This window comes from Monodelphis domestica, chromosome 3 (genome assembly GCF_027887165.1).
Source record: "Monodelphis domestica isolate mMonDom1 chromosome 3, mMonDom1.pri, whole genome shotgun sequence".
NCBI classification, from domain to species: Eukaryota; Metazoa; Chordata; class Mammalia; order Didelphimorphia; family Didelphidae; genus Monodelphis; species Monodelphis domestica.
In genome coordinates, this window is record NC_077229.1 from 286,776,009 (window position 1) to 286,796,572 (window position 20,564).

At 36.4% G+C, this 20,564-nt stretch overlaps 1 protein-coding gene across 1 annotated transcript in view; it reads left to right on the plus strand.

Moving 5' to 3' along the window:
- Window positions 1–18,767, plus strand: part of DSG2 (desmoglein 2) — a 36,216-nt gene extending 17,449 nt beyond the window's left edge. The window contains exons 3-15 of the mRNA XM_056823841.1: window positions 427–561; window positions 1,488–1,649; window positions 1,777–1,921; window positions 2,311–2,477; window positions 5,941–6,078; window positions 6,214–6,399; window positions 6,517–6,782; window positions 8,115–8,257; window positions 8,535–8,762; window positions 11,125–11,352; window positions 12,840–12,974; window positions 13,298–13,755; window positions 14,813–18,767. Coding sequence (XP_056679819.1) covers window positions 427–561; window positions 1,488–1,649; window positions 1,777–1,921; window positions 2,311–2,477; window positions 5,941–6,078; window positions 6,214–6,399; window positions 6,517–6,782; window positions 8,115–8,257; window positions 8,535–8,762; window positions 11,125–11,352; window positions 12,840–12,974; window positions 13,298–13,755; window positions 14,813–15,835 — 3,414 coding nt within the window. The 3' untranslated portion in view covers window positions 15,836–18,767. The remainder of the gene's footprint in view (window positions 1–426; window positions 562–1,487; window positions 1,650–1,776; window positions 1,922–2,310; window positions 2,478–5,940; window positions 6,079–6,213; window positions 6,400–6,516; window positions 6,783–8,114; window positions 8,258–8,534; window positions 8,763–11,124; window positions 11,353–12,839; window positions 12,975–13,297; window positions 13,756–14,812) is intronic.
- Window positions 18,768–20,564: the final 1,797 nt, after the last annotated feature.

Here is a 20,564-nt window from a genome sequence, read left to right on the forward strand (position 1 = left end):
TTGACTAAATTTAAGTCAACTTTTCATTAAGGTGGTTTTTTCTTATAACTTTGAGCAGCTGACTGGCTCTAAAATTTTATGGAAAAATGAAATCCGTTTTCACTTAATAATAAATTGAGATATAACTAATTAAATTGTAAGCTCTAAAAATTCTTGTATGCCTTTCAGCCTTCAGTGAAAATGAGGAAGAGGCCAAAAGGATTATACTGCCACAAAACCCAAAAACTGATATTCTACTTTCTGTCCCTCTTTAAAAGTCATATTTATCTTTTTCAATGTAATTTGGAGGGGGAAAGTAGGCATTTGAAAATCAGTTTAGTCAAATACACTTATAGGAAACTACACTTTGAAAGCTGTACATATATCCATAGCATAATCTCAAAGATTTTAGAGACTCATAATTCTTTTTTCGTTTTATCTTCATAGGTTTTACATACAGATAATGAAAATGGTCTGATCTCTCCACAAGGAAACTTAATCCGACAAAAGCGGGAGTGGATCACTGCTCCTGTATCCCTTAGGGAAGGGGAGGACCTCTCAAAGAAGAATCCAATTGCCAGAGTAAGTCAGAGAGGGGAGATAAAATGCATGTGCTATTTGAAATATGTGGATTGTGTGGCAGAACCAAATCCAGGCTTTTGTTCTAGTTTTGGGTAAATATTAAAATGTTGTCTTCAATTATTGGTTAAGGACCAGTATTAAAACTTGTACAGTAGCATCTCTTTCGTCCAACATTTCAAGTACTTCTTTTGTCCAACCTCATTGGGGAATGAGGTATTCCTCATATTTCTCATAAGTGAATTTTCCAGATAACTATTGTTTAGTCCTTAATCCTTTTAATGTCAAAATGATGGTCTTAGCAGGATGGAGAGCATTCTAAAAATACTTTACTACTTCCTTGATAAGTATAATAAGCATCATGGATTTCAGTTCTAATGCTATGCCAATCCTCAGTATGATTGAGTCCTGCCTTTCCTATTTTCTTCTTTATTCTCTAGTGGTCCCAGAAATAAGATCAACAATTATCTTAAAGTTGGCTAAACAAGAATCCTTAAACAAAAGTAAGAAGCCTTGTTTTAGGTGTAAGAGCCTAAGGCATTCACTTGAATAAACTCCCTTAGTTTTAGTGCACAGACTCCAACAGCTGTATCTACTTCTCAGAGGTATTGTCTGGTTCTTGCTTGTTTCTCCATAGAGTTCCTTAAAAAAAAATGAAGTATCACTGATCACATTTCTAAAATATATATATTTTTATATATATTATTATTATTTTATTATTATTAATATTATATAATATTATATACATATATTATATATATATATATATTTTCCCTAATTTTAAGAATTTTCAAGGAAAAATAACTCTACCTGATAGCATTCTAACTTTTTCATAGGAAAATTTTCTTTTGTAAAAGTTTTTAACTAAAAATTATGTGAAGGGGTGTTAAAAACTTATTAATGTGTTCCATCCATCATTTTTATGACAGATTCACTCTGATCTTGCCCATGAACAAAACATAAAAGTTACATATCGTTACACTGGACAAGGGATTACAGAACCACCTTTTGGTGTATTTGTCTTTGATAAAATTACTGGTGAACTGAATGTTACTAAGATTCTTGACCGAGAAGAAGTTCCAATGTATATAGTAAGTGGGATTATTTTGCATTTGTTTTAATGTTGTAAGATTTGTTAACAATTTTAATTTTCAAAAAACCTTTTAATTTTACTTAACATGAAATATTTCATTCTTTAATTATGCAATATAATTTCAGCTAACAGGCTATGCTTTGGATGAGAGAGGAAACAACCTGGAAAGGCCATTAGAGTTGAGAATTAAAGTTCTTGATGTAAATGATAATGAGCCTGTGTTCACCCAAGATGTCTTTGTTGGGTCTGTTGAAGAACTAAGCCCAGCAAGTAAGTTCTCATTGTTTATTAATAAGCACTTAAAAGAATTTTTAAATATTTTTGAGCAAGTGTACTCCTAACCCAATATCTTCTTAGAATAAAAGAACTACCAGGATATATTTTTAAAATAAAATAATTCTAGGTTTAAAGCTTAAAAAGTGCTATGTAAGATAGTAGGGGTAGAGTTGGGGATGATACATTTAACATTACAAATTTTAAAGGTGGGAACATAAAGCATACCCACCTCTAATACAAAATACAAGTAAAGAATTGTTTTATAGTCCCACATTTGACAACTCTGTCCTGAATTTTAAAGTTAAATGAAAACCCATCTAAAGTATAAAACTATAGAAAGAGGAGGTTGAATCAAGTGGAAAATGTTTTTGTCCTGTTTACAGATACACTTGTGATGAAAATTAGTGCAACAGATGCTGATGAGAAAAATCATATCAATTCCCAAGTTTCTTATAAGATTGTGTCTCAGGAACCAGCCCAGCCTTTTGTCTTCTTCCTTGATAAAGACAAAGGAGAGATTCTAACAACAGCATTTCTTCTGGACAGAGAGGTAAAAGAGTACTTTCACATTCTTGTTTCAGTTCTGGGCCCAGATACTCTCATGTATATTTTAGTTTCCTTCTTCCATTAAAAAAAATTTTTTTATTTCACCCTCATTGTTCTACCTTGCTTTATTACTACCTCCACTAAGAGAGTCAATAATCAGCATGTATTGATTAAGCCCTCAATATGTACCAAGCATTACAGATAACAAATAAAGGCAAAACCCCTGTCCCAACCTTCAAGTGGTTCACAATCTAGTGAGGGAGGCAACACACAAAAATTGTGTGTACGTGATATGTGTAGTGTAATCTCAGATGGAAGGCGCTAGCAGTGAGAGGGGTGGGTGAAGGCACTGGAAAAGGTCTCCTGCAGAAGGTGGGATTTGAGCTGAGTCTCAAGGGAAACCAGGGAAGCCAGGAGTCAGATATGAGGAAGAAAGGCATTCCAGACACTGGAACAGCCAGTGTACACAACTACCTATTAAAAGAAGGAATGGGAAGGTACCTTCTCATATACTTTTAAGCCAAGTATAGCAATAGCAATTAAAAAAAAAACAACAACCCTTACCTTCTGTTCAATCTTAGAATCAATACTGTGTATTGGTTCCAAGACAGAAGAGCAATAAAGGCTAGGCAATGGGGGCTAAGTGACTTGCCCAGGGTCACATTGCTAAGAAGTGTTTTAGGCTAGATTTGAACCGAGAACCTCCCATCTCCAGACTTGGCTCTATCCACTGAGATACCTGGCAGGGTAATTTGATTCATTCAAGCATTCAGTTTAAGTTGTTTTGTAGGCATTGATTTCTACATTGTTGTAGTCATTTTGTATAATATTTTCTGGTTCTCCTTATTTCTCTTTGCACTAATTCAACATGTCTTTCTATACTGACATATTTCAAGCTTAGAAGAGATCTTCCAGAGTTTGTATTCTATTGGTATAGTGTCTGAGAATGCAGGGACACTTCGATTCTCCTATGAAGCATTACTATGGTGGCTTTTTTCTAAAATTAAAACCGGATAAATATAATTTCATATAGCACTATAATATTTCTCTACATTCTTGCACCAAAATTTATGTAGCCATTCCTCAATTGAGAAGTCCCTTTGTCTTCACTTCTTTGCTACCTCAAAAAGTGCTACTCTGTGATTCCTGGGGGGGAAGAACCTTTTTTATCACTGACTTCTTCATGACTACCCATGGGATCTCAGGATCAAAGGATGGACACCTTCGTCACTTTCTTCACATAGCTCCAATTAATTTTACAGAAGAGTTAGACTTGTTTATTGCTACACCAATAAACAGTGAATTAATAACTAAGCATTTATTTATAAAGCACTATAAGGTATACAAAGCACTTTATAAATATGACCTCATTTGATTCTCCTAACAACCCTTGGGAGGTAGATCCTATTATCAGCACTACTTGACAGATGAGGAAACTAAGGTCGAGTGACTGACCTGAGGTTACACAGCAAATTTCTCAGGCAAGGTCTAGCATCTAGTACCCACAGTGCCTCCTAGCTACCTATTAATATGCCTCTCTTTCCACAACCCCTCCAGCATTGACTATTTTCCCCTTTTCTGTCATCTTTGCCAGTTTGTTGGGTCTAGTGCTTAGTGGTACCTGGCACATAGTAGGCACTAAATACATTTTTTTTTACTTTATTGAAAGAAGTAAAGCCTCACAGTTAATTTGATTTGCAGTTTCTTCATGATAATTGATTTAAAACAGGGCTCTCTAGGATCTTCTTTACTCCCTTTTGACAGTCTCATGAAATCTATGGATCCCTTTTCAAATTCATGTTTTTAAATGCATAAAATAAAATATATAAGATTACAAAAGAAGCTAATTATTTTGAACTTATTATCAAAATATTTATTTAAAAAACAAATTCACAGACTCCTAAGTTTAAAATCCCCTATTGTAAGGCATTTTCTTTTTCTTTCTTTTATTCAAAGAAATTTTATTTTCCCAGTTACATGTAATAACAATTTTCAACATACATTTTCCGAAATTATATGATCCAAATTGCCTCCCATCCTTCCTTTCCTCCCCCTGTTGGAGATTGTAAGAATTTTATTGAATTTCATCATGGAAAAACATATTTCCATATTGGTCATTTTTGTAAGATAATACTCATATAAAACCAAAATTCCAAAATAAAACAGTAAATAAACAAATGTGAAAAATAGTATGCTTTGATCTGCATCTGAATCCCAACAGTTCTTTCTCTGGAAGTAGATAGCATTCTTTTTCATAAGTGCTTCAGGATACTTTAATAGCATTTTTTAATAGAAAAATTTAGGTAGAAGGAATTCAAGGATCACAGTTTTAGAGCTAGCATAGACTTCAGCAAAATAATTTCATCAATGTATGGATAGGAAGAAATTAGTTTATACTGGAGTTTAAATGGAGAGTGGCAGAGGTGATTTTTTTTAACCCAGGTCCTCTGGGTTAAAATACTCATAAAATACTCTCAATATATCATGCTTTCTTTTCAACTCCATTGGGAAAAGAATTCCTGTCTCTAGATAGTGTCCTTAAAACCAGCTAAATAAAGTTCTTGAGTTCACTAACATAAGACTCCATTAGGTCATACTAAATGTTGTCAATCACATGGTAGCACTAAATGGGAGAGAAATATGAAAACCTCTCCTAGGATTGAACTTTCTTTGCCAAGAACTTTCTGTGTTACTTCAAAACTTATTTTAAATGGCTGGACCACCAGTTCCCATGAGTCTTAAGTCATAATATGGGAAATTAGTACCTGATCACTGATGAGGTTAGTTAGAGGGACAGAAAGAAAGAGAGGCAAGAAGCAAAGCTGATGGATATTGTACTCATACAATGTTGAAGCTGAGGCTCAGAGAAGTTGATTGAGTGAAAATTATAGAAATAGTAAATATTATAGGCAGGATTTGAATCAAACTTCTGTACTCCAAAACCAGTGATCTTTTTATTCTAGTATGAGCTCCATTGTAAAAACATAAAGGTGGTGGTATTTTTTTTTTTATGAAAAGTCCCTCACCTGCATAGGATCACCAGTAATAGTTCTTCCTGCCCTAACCCCTTCCATATTCTTATAAAGTAATTATCAGCTAATAAGCAAATATATTCTTAATTTGCATATTGTTCATAAAGAGAACCTTTCTGAGACGATGGGCTATGAGTTTTTTTCAGTAAATGAAGTATATTTTGCTATAGCCTTTTCTAAGAAAATAATCAAAAAGAGATGATAATAAGCTACAGTGCTGGAATAGGGGTTTACTGGGTTATTGAATCCAATCCACTGATTTTACAGAAAAGGAAACTGAAGCCCAAGGAGGTTAAGTGACTTGTCTAAAACACAGCTTGATGGAACCTGGAGCTTAAACCCAATCTGTTGATTCTTTTAAATTCTAACTTCTTTCCATTACAACAGAAAAATAATTGACTTTCATTAATGGTTATTTTTCACTGCTAAAAACAGAAACACAGCCACTACAGTCTGATTGTTGAAGCAAGTGACAGAAGTGGACAAAAAACAGATAAGCCTGTGAGTCGAGCCAAAGTACAAATTAACATTTTAGATGTCAATGATAACATACCTGTGGCTGAATTTGAGATGGTGAGTATTTATGATAGGTGTGTTTACATATTTTTGTGCTAATGCAATCTAACTATGAAAAAATCATCTTAGTTTACATGAAATTGGATTAAAAGGTGAATAATTAATTCAAAACAATGTATCCATCTGTTGTAGTATGAGAATACAATCGAAGAAAATCAAGCAAATGTGGAAGTCATACGGATAAAAGTAACTGACTTGGATGAAGTAGGCTCAGATAACTGGCTGGCAAATTTTACATTTATTTCAGGAAATGAAGAAGGTTATTTCCATGTAGAAACAGATTCTCAAACAAATGAAGGAATTGTGACTCTTGTTAAGGTAAGTAGGAAAATGTTTATTCCATATTTAAATTTAAAACTAATGACTCTTTTCATTATATCCAAGGCTTGAGGATTTTAGCAAAAGTTTTAAAAATCCATTATTTTTCTTTTCTAGGAATTGGATTATGAAGTACTGAAGAGTCTTGACTTGAAGATCATTGTCACCAATAAAGCACCATTTCACAAATCAATTAGAAATAAATTCAAAGCAAAATCCATTCCTATCAAGATCAAAGTGAAAAATGTAGTGGAAGGTGTTTATTTTCAAAGCCAATCAATCAAAGTCCAAACTAGTGAACAAATGGAGAGGTCTGAAATAGGTAAAACTATTGGAAAATTTCAAGCCTATGATCAGGACACTGGGAAAATAGCCCATGTAACGTAAGATATTTAACTTTCTTTTAATAAGTTGCTTCTATTTCATTAAAATTATGATGAAACTTGGAGACCTCATGAATTTCCAGGCCCTACCCTTTGTATTCCTCTTTCCAAAAATTTTACAGAATCTCAGAGTTGGAAGAGGCTTCCAAGAGGACTGATTCTGACTAATACTCACATAAAAATGCCTTCTCTCCCATTCCTAAAAATTAGTTCAGCTTACATTGGTTCAGAGACCTCCAAGAATGGGAAAAACACTTCATTTTCTTCTGAAGCAGTCCATTTCATCTATGAACAATCAATAAACATTTGTTAAGTGCTTACTATATGCTAGGCACTGTGGTAAGCTCTAACCTCAGCCTATTAATTGTACTCTTGATACTGAGGATAAATCTGACAACCTGCAACTTCTATTCATTTCACCTAGCTCTGTCTTCCAGAGCCAAACAGAACATAACTGCTCTTTAAATAACTGAAGATCCTTAGGTCATCCCAAGGACCTTCTGTCTGCCCTTTACTGTATGGCCTCCAAGCTTCTTCTGGTTGCCTTGCTCAGAATGTGTTCCCATTTCTGAGTGGCCTTTCCAAAATGGGGTGCTCAGAGCTGAATTCTGTATGTGTTCACAGCAAGTCATTGTACCGTGGGATTGTCATCTTGTTAATTCCAGGCACCATGTTTCCTTCATTCCAAGGGGGAAATTTTAATCAGTTACAGTTTCCTTTGGCAAGATATTGGTGTCTGTGAGTGCGTGTTACATAAGAAACAGATATTAGAATTCTAAAATTAGAAGTGAAAGAATCTCAACATTTAAGAGTTAGAAGGAACCCCAGCAGCTATCCAGTTCAATCCATACCTAGACAAAATAGACACATAACTAACAGGTGACCATTTAGCCTGTGCTTGAAGACCTTCACTGAAAGGGAGCCCATGCCTTCTTCAATCTAACAATTAATAAATATTTATTAAGTTCCAGGAACTGTGCTAAGTACTTGGAAGGCAACGAAGGGCAAAAGACACCTCCTGCTCTCAAGGAGTTCACAATCTACTGGGGGATACACTCTGCAGACAACTATATACAAACAAGCTATATTTCAGGATAAATAGGAAATAATAAATAGAGGGGAGATACTAAAATTAAGAGGGCTTAGGAAAAATTTCCTCTAGAAGATGGGAAGCTGGGACTTTATGAAGTCCATTCCACTTATGAATAATGGTAATCATTAGGAATTTTTTTCCTGACTTCAAGTTTAGGTTTTGCTCTTCCATATTTTCTGTAAAAAGTGAATGGTTAATTTGTTTACAATTAAGTCATTTTTTTTATAATCTCTGAACAGGTATGCCAAGGGAGAAGATGTTGACAATTGGATCACAGTGGATCCTATCACATCTGAAATCAAACTTGTTAAAATTCCTGATTATGAATCTAAATATGTCATTAATGGTACTTATATTGCAAAGATCGTGGCTATCACTAAAGGTAAGATTTTAAATATTGCATCATTGTTTTTTCCTAACAATTCGTGCTTTCTGATTTTGTGTAAAAGATCAGATAATCTTCCAAGTGTATAATATTGTGTTTCTATTCACTTAGAGCATGATAAAAATTTTGTCATCTGAATGTGAATTGTGATTATGTGTAATCTGTGGGAAAAATGTGATCCTGAGATTCTCTTCCTTGTTATACCTGATTATTAAGAAAATTCATAATATGGATTTCTTTCAAGATTTTTAATCAATGCACATTTTTTTTTCAGATATTCCTAGCAAAACGGTCACTGGTACCATTGAAATCATGGTAAAAGATATTAATGATAACTGTCCAGAACTTGTAAATCCAGTACAAACTATCTGTGATGATTCAACATATGTAAATGTTACTGCCAAGGACCTGGATGGTTATCCATATAGTTCCCCTTTCAGCTTTGCAGTCATTGACAAACCAGCTGGAATGGCAGAGAATTGGTACTTTGGACACCAAGAAAGTAAGCATAATCAGGAAGCCCTATTTCTTTCTGATAATTACAGCTCCCTTTTTAATCTGCATAACTCATTTCCCCCATATTTCTCTAAATATTAGACCTAACCAGAAAATGTTGTCTACATCCTAAAATGAGATTGTATCTCTGTATATGTATTTGGATACATAAAACTTTTTAGACAAAGGAATAACTTCTTTTTGTAGCTATAGAATATAGCTACATCCCAGGGTTGTCACGAGAATAAAGTGGGATAATTATTGCAAATTACTTTATAACCCTTAAAGCTCTCATATCAAAACTAGCAATAATTAGTAGTGGGAAGGGTTGCTAAAGAGAAGACTATTTCCCAGAGTTGTTTTCAGTATAAAATGATAAAATATTTGTAAAGCACATTGCAAACCTTAAAGTGCTATGTAATATCCTAATGATTGCAAGCTTTTCAAGGTTCCCATGTAATTACTTGTGACTCATTTGTGACCCTGAGTAGGCAATAGAGCTCAGAAATCATCTGCTCTTTCTAGATCTAGAAGCTGTTGTGATTTTGTTTGGAAGGGTTTTAGTAATATGTGAGACAAGATATCAAAATGTTAACTTTTTCTTAAATGTAGTCAGTGGTCAAGTGAGGAACTCAGTTTGCTCCAGCCCTTATGCAAAAACCTATCTCAGGTTTATAATAATATGAAATAAAGGCTGAAATATTACTGTGGCCAAATCTCATGGTAATTTTGTGGTCAAGGAATAACATTTATATTATAGTAAAATACATGGATTTTATATATATATATATATATATATATACACATATGTGTGTATATATATATATACATAACCTATATTTTATTCCTCTCTCATCTTTTTCTTTTTTTAAAATACTTACCTTCTGTCTTGGGATCAAGTCTAAAATAGAAGAGTGGCATGGTCTAAGCAATTGGAGTTAATTGACTTACCCAGGTTCACACAGCTAGGAAGTGTCTGAGGCCAGATTTGAGCCCCAGTTCTTCCAACTACTGGCCTGGTGCTCTGTCCACTGTGCTACCTAGGTGCCCCATCCTTTATTTTCAGAGATAACTAGTAACATCACAGGGTGATGTCTTGCCTCAAAAGTGAATTGGATTTAAATGAGGCAGAGTTGCACAGAGTTCTCAGGCTGACTCTCTTTTCCAGAGATTATCAAGACAAAAGTCAGAGTAACTGGTGCCAGCCCAGGATGCAGTGGATAGCCTTGACTTCTTTGATGTCTAACCAAGCTTTAAGTTCTCTAAAGAGCCTGCTTTAGCCACTGTAATAGTTGCTGGAATAAATTGTTCTCATTCACCCATTCTACTATGGGAAGTTTGGAGTAGATCCACCCCCCCTCCCCAACTAACTTACAAATTTGTTTGTTGACTTGTTGGTTACTCTTAACATAGTTTAGCCCATCCGCCAAGATAGTTTTACTAGAATGTGGCTGCTGTGTATCCTACAACTTCTTGGAGCCACAAGTGAGAGGGACAAGAAGTAGATACCAAAAATGGATTAACAGTCCTAAAAAGAGCTGGCAAACCCTCACACCAGAAGTACTAGTCGTCTCTGAACAATCCTTTCGTTCCATATAGATATACTGTCTACTATGTAGAAGACACTATGGGGAATACAAAATATTAGCTCATGGACCTATCTAATAAGCAGAAATAAAACATGTCTACAATAATAATGGCCAATATTTAAATATGCAGTTTAAATGTGAAGTTTACAAAGATCTTTAAGTACATTATATGATTTGATTTTCACAAAAAAAGAAACAACCTATGAGAGACAGGTACCTGGAAGTATTATTATCCTCATTTTACAGATTAGGAAACTGAAAAGAAGATCAGAAAGGATAAATGACTTACCCAAGAAACATAGCTAGTATCGAAGGTACAATTTGAATCTAGATCTGCCCTGATGTACAGTACCAAGTATGAAAATAGTTGAAGATAATTATTTTAAGCAGGGGAGAAATAGAATGCTTAAGGTGTTCAGAAGAAGGTACAGGAATTCCTGGTTGTGTAATCAGTGAATGCAAGATAGAAGCAGCAGCCTAAGAAGCAGAGTGACATAATAGTGAAAGAAACATTGGACTTGTCACAAACCTGCATAATAGGGTTGCTGTGAGGAGCAGAAAAAGTCATGGAAATGCCATTTTGCCAACTAGGTCATTTTTGGCTCTGGTGCAATTTTTGTTCCTTCCCTACTAAACTGTAGGATTTACATGTAGAAACTCATTAAATAAGGGCAGAAATAAAAATAAAATCTGTGAATAAAGCAGAGTATTTTTTAGTGACTGGAAAAAATGTTATTATTAAACTTTTTCCCCCCTTTTTCTCTCCTTTGTACACCCTAGGTACAAGTGCATGGTTAATACCTAAAGAATTAAAAATAGGCAGAAGTGAAGTCCACCTGTCAGTGAGTGACAACCAAGGATTAAGCTGTCCTGAAAAACAGATCCTGACTTTGACAGTCTGTAACTGTGTGAGTGGTAGTGGCTGTACTGAACCCCTGTTCGACCCCTATGTGGGGCTGGGGTCTGGAGCAATTGGGCTCATGATTTTTGCACTGCTTCTGTTGCTACGTAAGTATTAAAACAGTCTTTCTTTGTTGACTTTGTGTTGTTTTTTTTTAAGAATCCTAACAGGTAACTTGTGAGTTGAACCCTGGGTCAACAGACTGCTCATCTTGGGTGCCTGCCTTCTATTATACCAAGATGTTTATGTATTTTGAGCCCAGTCTTTTCATTGCTTATGATGATTTTACAGATGTGTATTTTGCCAGCTCTTCTACATTAAAAAAGAATCCTGGAAGATGGCAAGTTTGCATAAAGTCAGCAAATGCAGCAAAGTAGATTAATGCAGGATTGGCTGCCTGCCATGTTTGGAATAAATGTTTCTACCTTTTTAAAAAAGGAGGGCATGATGAATCAGACAGTGCTGAGGCAGCCATCATGGACTAAAGGATTCAGAAATATCCATCTCTATTTTTGTCACAATTTCAGGCTTATTTGAATCTAGTCAAGTCAATAATTCTCTTAACATTGATTTCTGCCTCTGTAAACCAGAAAGAGGTTATCCTTCCTTCTTCATTGAGAACCCAAACAAGATGCAAGCCTGTGACCTGAAATTGTTTAAGATACAAAATGCCTTTTAATGAAATCCTTTTGGTACTTCTTAAATTTACATAGAATCTAAGACAAGATATATCTGAAACCAAATTCTGCTCTGATGAAACATATCAAGGTTCAAATGTAGTTGGATTAGATTTTTTTTTAAACTCAGGTTTCTTTTTCAGTTCTAAATATTTTGTTTTAAGAGTTTGCCTACTTTAGAGATCACCCTGTCTAGATTTAAGACTTACCAATTAAACTTAAAATTGGTTATGATTATTTATTTTTTAAACACTTACATTCTGTCTTAGAATCAATATTATGTATTCTAACACAGAAGAATGGTGAGGACTAGGCAATGGGGGTTAAGTGGAATGCCCAGGATCACACACTAGGAAATATCTGAGGCCGTATTTGAACCCAGGACCTCCTGTCTTTGGATCTGGCTCTCAATCCACTGAACCACCTAGCTGCCCCCTCCCAGTTTTTAATCTGGTTTGGGTAGCACTCAGTAGTGCTGTAGGCTGCAATGCTGCTTGTTTGACACCTCTGGGTAAGAGTCTGTAATCCTGAGATCCCAATAAAATTTACAGTAAGGACAAGATAAAGAAGAAAATCTTCATAAAGTGTATAGAGTATCAGAAAGAGGGGTAGTATGGATTATTTAAAAGACTACTGGATTTAGAGTCAATAAGGGAGGTTCAAATATTGGACACACCACTTAACCACCTAGATAATCTTTAAGGAAGTTTTTTAGCATCTAAGCCCTAGTTTCCTCATCTTTAAAATGAAAGGGTTAGTCTAGGTAACTTCTAAGAGCCAGTCCATCTCTCAGTCTGTGATCTAGTTACAGGGCAGAGTGAGATGGAAATGCCATACTTATTTATAAGCCTGAATTGAATGCACAGTATTATTACTATATGGAAACTAATTTAACCCATACTTATTTTTTTCTCCAGTTTTACCCCTTTTACTGCTTCTGTGCCACTGTGGTGGTGGAGGAGGAGGAGCCCACGGCTTCACAGCCATACCTGGTACTGTAGAGATGCTGCATCCGTGGAACAATGAAGGGGCACCACCTGAAGACAAGGCATGTCTATCAGATGTTATAAAAGTTATCTTTGTTTTGCATTTCAGGTGTATTATAGGACATTTGCCTAATATTTCAGATTTGTAGAGGGCCATTTGCATTTGTTTGGTATGCAAAGGCTCCAGGAAGCAATACCAAGAGCATAAAGAAGAGAAATTGTCCAAATTAAGCCCTATACCCCTCAGCAAGGACGTGTCCTGTTCCTTCCAAACACTATAATGTGCTCATTCTGCCCCTATACCCATGAGTCCTGGGGTCTAAAAATCATGTTCTTATTCCCCATCCCTCTAGAATCTCTAATGTATCATTTTTTGTTTTCATAGGTAGTGACACCTCTCCTGGCCACAGATGCTGGAGTAAATTTTGGAGCAACCCCTGGAGGATTAACTAGAGTAGGAATTATAAGCAGTGAATCAACTAAGAGAGGAAGTAGCTCAGGCCATCACACTATGACTGTGGTAGATGGAGGATGGGAAGAACATAGAAACCTTCTGACTAGTGGAATTACAAGAACTGTTGGGTCAGCTGGAGCCATGAGCGGTGCCACAACAATGGGGGCAGCTGGAGCCATGAGTGGTGCCACAACGATGGGGGCAGCTGGAGCCATGAGTGGTGCCACAACGATGGGGGCAGCTGGAGCCATGAGTGGTGCCACAACGATGGGGGCAGCTGGAGCCATGAGTGGTGCCACAATGCTGGGGGCAGCTGGAGCCATGGGGGCAGTTGGAGCCAGGACAACCACCATGGCACTGAATGAAGAATATCTGAAAAACTACTTTAGTGATGTAAGGATCTGTTTGGAGGGCATTCATATAAGAATATAGCAACTTTATAAGAATAATCACAAACTTTAAGTAAACATTTGCTAATTCAGCTTTTTTTTTTCACCAAAAAGTTTAGAAATTATAAGCAAAGGGGGCAAGTAGGTGGCACAGTGAATCAAAAATCTAGAGGCATAGAGACAGGAGGTTCAAAGCTGGCTTCAGGTACTTCTCTACCCATGTGACCCTAGGAAGTCATTTAATCCCATTGTCTAGCCCTTACTGATCTTCTGCCTTAGAACCAATACACAATATTGATTCTAATGCAGAAGGTAAGTGTTTTTCAAAAAAGAATAAGCAAAAATAAGTCTCGAAACTTTACATGTTGCAATTGTTTGATTTTGCTATTAACATAATAGTATATATTAAATAACTTAAATTATTCATGAGAAATTTGGAAGGAATTAAAAGGAGGGTAACCATTATTACTTTTTCCCCCTTTTTTAATAAGTGTAAATGATGCTCAAATGCCATTCCCCCCCAAAAAATACTCCCTCTTAGTGATTGGAAAGTAAATTCAGAAATGAGGACAGGTTACTTTTAGGAGTTTTGGGTTATTGAGAACAGTGATTGCCTGACTGTCCATGGAGCTTTGGTTGAATTTATAGGCTTGAGAAGCATTGAGAAGAATTAAAAGGGGTCAAGAAATAGTTCTCTAGATCATTCTGCAAATTTAATTCTGCTCTACCATGTCTAAATCATTATAAATTACAAAGTTCTGCTCCCACTTCCCCCTCCTTTTTTTTACATTCCTCCCCCTTTTATTACTAGAAGAGTAAAAGATTTCTTTAGGGTGTGAGGAAATAAGCATTACATAGCACCTGCAATGTGCCAAGCAGTGTGTTAATCCTTTTACATATATTATCTCAATTGATAAATTAGGTGAAATAAGAAATTGGGGGGGAGGGGAGGGACGTTCTCTTCTTTTGATTTTTTTTCTTTTTCCTAAATTCTAATACAATTACTTGAAAGTGACATTATTCCTAAATGATGTATTTTTTTATTCTTATTTCCTATTTAGAAAGCTGCTTCCTACGTTGACAATGATGAAATTCAAGCAGCAAAAGACTGCCTTCTAGTTTATTCTCAGGAAGATTCGCAGTCTCTTCATGGTTCTATTGGCTGTTGCAGCTTCATCGAGGGAGACTGGGATGATAGTTACCTGGATGATTTAGGAATCAAGTTCAAGATGCTAGCAGAAATATGCACGGGGCAAAAACTAGAGACAGCTAATGAACCCAGTCCAGGGCACAAACTTCCCACCAAAGCTAGTACACGTACAGCTTCCCATTCCCTTTATGAGCAGAGTACCATTCAGACAGAAAAGTCCCACTCCTCGTCGTCGGGCATCAGCCTCCAGGCTTCAAAGCCTCTGAGCGAGTCGCCTTCAGAGACCACGAAGCAAGAATTATTCGCTGAACGGTCCTTCTCTTCCAGGCAGGGGCTGAAGGTGGGGAGACCCGGCCCCGATCTGCCTCCTGGGAATATCGTCATAACAGAAACATCCTACGCCTCAGGCTCCACATTGCCCCCCAGTACTCTGATCCTCAATTCCAGGCCCCCGCAGAGCCTCGTGGTGACCGAGAGGGTGTACGCTCCCACCTCCGCTTTGGTAGACCAGCCGCTCGTCCGGCAGCGCGAGGACCAAAGCAATATGGTGGTCACTGAGAGGGTGTACGCTCCTGCCTCTGCTTTGGTAGACCAGCCGCTCAGGCAGCGGGAAGACCAAAGCAATATGGTGATCACCGAAGTGGCCCGGCCTAAGGGCGCCATGTCTGGTAGCCTAGGAAACATTATGGATGTTCCTGATTCGAGCTATGTTGTGGTGAGGGAGAGAGAGAGCTTCCTGGCCCCGAGCTCGGGCCTGCAGAGCGTGATGGTAACAGAAGGAGGGGTGGCCTCCACCTCGAATCTGCAGGCCTCAAAGACGGCCTCCCTACAGAAAAATTTAGATTTACAGGAATCTGGTCCATCTCATTCGATGGTGACCGCATCTTCCACCAGAATCACCAAGCACAGCACCGTCCAGCATTCTTATTCATAATGGCCCCTCTCGGTAGTGCGGGCAGCTTTTGTTTTCAGAGGGCCCAGCCTCCGGCCTAGTCCTGTCAGCTCCCAAAAGGAAGCCTCAGAACTGACTCCAGCATCTGGTCTCTTAGAATTGGAAAACAGTCACATCTTGGTAGTGAGTGGAGGCCCAGACGGTACATCCAGCTGCCTGCTTTCGGGCCTGTGTCGCAGAAGTGCCTTATGGCCTGCGAGGGCCAACAAAAAACGATCCCCTTCCTTTAATGGCCTTATAATTCAGTTCAATTAAGCAAGCGCTTACAAAGTCCCTTCTGTGCTACGTGCTGAGGATACAGGAAAAAAGCCATCCTTGCCCTCAAGGACCTCCTGTGTCCTATCTGAGGGGAGAAGTAATAATAATTACTATTGGAATAATAGCAAAAACTAATATAGGCTTATTAGGCCCTAAGCACTCCACAATCATTATCCCATTTGATCCTCATCCTGGGAGGCCTTTTTTTTTGTCATCCCCATTTTATAGACGAGGACAATGAGGCAAACGGAAGTTATGTGACTTGCCCAGGTTCACACTCGAGGAAGTGTCTGAGGCCAGATTTGAACCCTGTCTCCGAGCCATCTAGCAGGCCCCTAGGCCACAGTTTATACTAAGTGTGCAAGACCCCAGAGTAGGCCCTGAGGGTCCAAAGATGAAATAAAACATAGCTTCTGCCTTCAAGGAGCTTTTGGTCTAATGAGAAAGAAATTATCTTCTAGAGAACAGAGTTGCAAAGTAGATTTAAGCAGCTGTCCTAAATTGGGTGAGTTTCTGTTGCCTGATTTTCCTCTTTTTTCATCCCCATATGCTCTTTGGAGGCGTCATACCTTATACTACACTACCTGCAACAATCCATTTCCCCAAAGATTCCCATCCTAGCTTTATCTTGTTCTCCCATATTTGACATTGGAGTGGCTCAAAGACTGAGCCATTTGTGAGATGAACTAATTGGGAATTCTATCTGACCACACTGGCTCAACTTTTATTTTATTTATCAGATATGGACTTATGGGGGGAAAGCACCAAATATTTTCCTCCCAGGCTATCACCAAAAATGCATATTGAAAGTGTTTGATCCTAGTTCCTAGTTCTCTGTTTTAATTTGGATGATTTTTCCTGTAGCACGAAAGCAAGTATGTAGGATATTTTTTTTAAGGCACCTAAAACCCAACATAAGAAAGTTTGGACCTGTATTACAGTTATTTTCCTACAAAACAACCTCTGCTCCTTGACCCCTGACTTCCCCAAATTCTGCCAAGGATACATGGAATTTGCCTTCCAGATTCATTGACAAATTCCAGTGGAATTTGTAGTCACATAATTGCATCAGTTTCTGGTTAAAAGACTGACTTTCTGTGCTTTAGAGAGAAGTCCTCTAAAATTGTACAGTTTTGACTCCAAAGAATCTGACTTACAATCTAAATGCTAGAAACTTTAGAAGGTGTTACACTTTTGCACTTTTCCCTTTGAAAATTACTTCGTTTTTAATTGTCATACTTTTTACTTTGCCTGATGACAAAATTCACTTTGTCTGTTCTTAATTTTTAACGACTCCTTTTCCAAAGAAAACTCAGTAAAGGACTGATTTAATAATTCTAGTTAAATTAAGTGCCTACTGTGTATGCTTAAGGCCAATTCTGTGTATACTTCAGATTACATGGATATACATTTAAATATTTCTTACCCAGAAAAATATTTTGATAATTTATATTAGAACATTAATGAATTTGTGATTTTAGGACTTTGTAGATATTATATTTTCCAGGGAAATTTTTTTAAATTCCCAATTAATAGTTTCTGTAACTTGTACTATTCATTTAACATAAGTGATTTTCCTAGTACCTGCCATTTAGAGAATTCGATAGACTTCATATACTTCTCACTCGTTTTAGTCAATTGGGTTGGTTTATGTTAGCTTTTATATACCATTAATGCCCCCCCACTCCTCTACCTGCCCCCCCTAGGTCCTTTCCATCAGGAAAATGGGAATGAATGATTTGCCCATCATGATTAAAGCAAAGAAAGGTTCTAAACCTGTCATGTAGCAAAATTTCTTCCTTTTGCTTTTTTTTTAAGTTGCTCATATTATAAAATTTTAGAACTGGAAGGAGGCTGTCTCATCCAACCCCCTCATGTTTACAAACAAGGAAACAGAAGCCCTAAACTGATTTTTCCAAAATCACAAAAATAGTAAATAACAGTCAAGATTCAAATCCAGGTGTTCCTGACTTTGAATGGACTGCTTTTCCTACTGTGGTATTAGTATACTTTTTTACTGTCACTTACAGCTTTGCCAATGACATTTTGCCTAATACCTCATGGATCCTTAATCTAATTTTGTGAGCACCCAAGTGCACTGGGGTAGACTGTAGTTGTAGTGGACAAGTCTGGTGAGTTGCTGTGGCCGAAAATATTCATCCCTTGGTATCCTCAGCAGACTTACCTAGGTTGAGCCACAGATGAGACATCAGAGCAGATTCTCTGCCCTGAGCTTAGTCATTTCAAGCTTAGAAGAGATCTTCCAGAGTTTGTATTCTATTGGTAGAGTGTCTGAGAATGAAGGGACACTTCCATTCTCCAATGAAGCATTACTATGGTGGCTTTTTTCTAAAATTAAAACCGGAGAAAATCATGTGTAAAATTGGAGATGTAAATAAATGGCAAAAAAATAAATAAATAATAAAGCTGACTTAAATAGGACTTGTGACTTTAAAAGGGAGAAATATTAAAATTATAAAAGTTTGAATAAACTATTTTTGGCCTATACTTAGTGTAATTCACACAAGAGTCATCCTTCTTTGTTCCTGAGGGAGTAACTGATTTGTTTTTTGTTGTTCCTTTGATTAGTTATATTCCTACATATTGTCATAAAAACTTTGAATAAAAAGATTTTAACATTGTCCTTTTTCCCACATTTTTTCATTGTTCTGACTTTTTAATTTTTGAAAATTTTTATTTTTTATTTTAATAACAAATTTCCACATAATTTTCTGAAGTTATATGTTCCAAATTGTCTCCCTCCCTCCCGCCTTCCCTCCCCTCTCCTGGAACTGACAAGCAATTCAATTCAATCTGGGTTAAACATGTTATCATGCAAAACATATTTCCAGGTTGTTCATTTTTTAAATGAATAATCTTATAAAACCCAAACCCCAAAATATATACCTAAATAAGCAAATGATAAATCATATACTTTTACCACTCTGTAACATTTTAAATAAATAGATTTGAGTGGCATGCTAGATAAAAACAAGTATGTATTAGGCTTTCCCTATTGAAGTTTCAGTTAGGTTACTGTTTAGCTCCTTTCTTTGGAAGTTCAGTGTTCTATGAGTCTACAGAACCCAAATCCCCTCTTGTGTAAGCAATAAAACTGGGGAAACCTGTCGAACTTGGCTAGGAGAATCTGGAGATTTACCAAATAAATGAAATCACTATACAAATAAGGAAATGCTTTGGAGGAAATATTAGTTTAAAAGGCAGAGGGGAGGAGATAGCGTGAAAGTCAGGCTACCAATAATGCTGCTGCATTCATCCAGTCACAACACTGCTTTCAACTGTTATATTGTGACACCTTTCCTAGTGTGCATTAAAAGGCATTGAACTTTCCAAATAATTGAAATCTTCTGGGAGAAAAAAAAATCACTTATTTTTAAAAAGCAGTAAATCTTTTGAAATCATATATCATTCTAGTTCATTAAAATATATAGATCTTTTCAGATAATTGAGAACCCTCCCACCCCCGCCCCCAGGAGACAAAAGAGTTTATTTTAAACTATTTTAAAGTAAATCATTTAAAAAACATTATTGCACATTTCCAAGCTTTTCTTAAGAGTGTAGTTGAATATCTTTTAACCACATGTTAGTTAGAAGGGCTACAAGAAAAAAGGCTCACAAATGGACTGCTGGTAGAGCCATGAGTCAGTCCAACCAGTCTGGAAAACAATTTGGAACTATTCCCCCAAAATTGTTATGTTGTGCATGCCCTTTGTCCTCTACCCCAGCAAAATCAAGGAAGAAAAAACTCAAATATATATACACATACACATATGTTTGTGTGTGTATATTTTTATATACATATATATGACTTTATAGCAGCTTTTTTTTAAGTAGCATAGAAAATAGGGGAAAGAGGTACCCATCTATTGGAAAATGGCTATATAAATCATGATATGTCAATATAATTGAACATTCTTACAGAGTAAGAATGAATAGTTTGAGAGAAACCTGGGAAGGCCTAAATATATTGATGGAAATAGATTTTTGAACACAAAGTGAGCATTTGTTTTGTTTGATAATGCAAGGACTTGGTTTTTATTTTTTTCACTGGGGTAATGGAAAATTAAAGAGGGAACATGAGAGAGCAACCAAAGAAGAAGGGAGATTAAAGTATCTTTTGGGGGGGGGGCAGGAAAAAAAGCACAAAGCACAATAGCTTTGAAAGCCATGATCATATACTTTTTTTTAAAGAATTCAATTATTTAGTTTCCAATTAATTTTTAATTTGCCTTTCCATGAGCCTTTATTGATTATAATTTTATTGCATTATAATCTTAAAATTCATATTTATTATTTTTGCATTTTTGCATTTGGTTGTGAAGTTTTTATGCCCTTGTTGCCCTTGTATATGGTCAGTTTTTGTATATGTACCATTTGCTGCTAAAAAGACAGTATATTCCTTTTTATCTTTATTCACTTCCTTTACATCTTT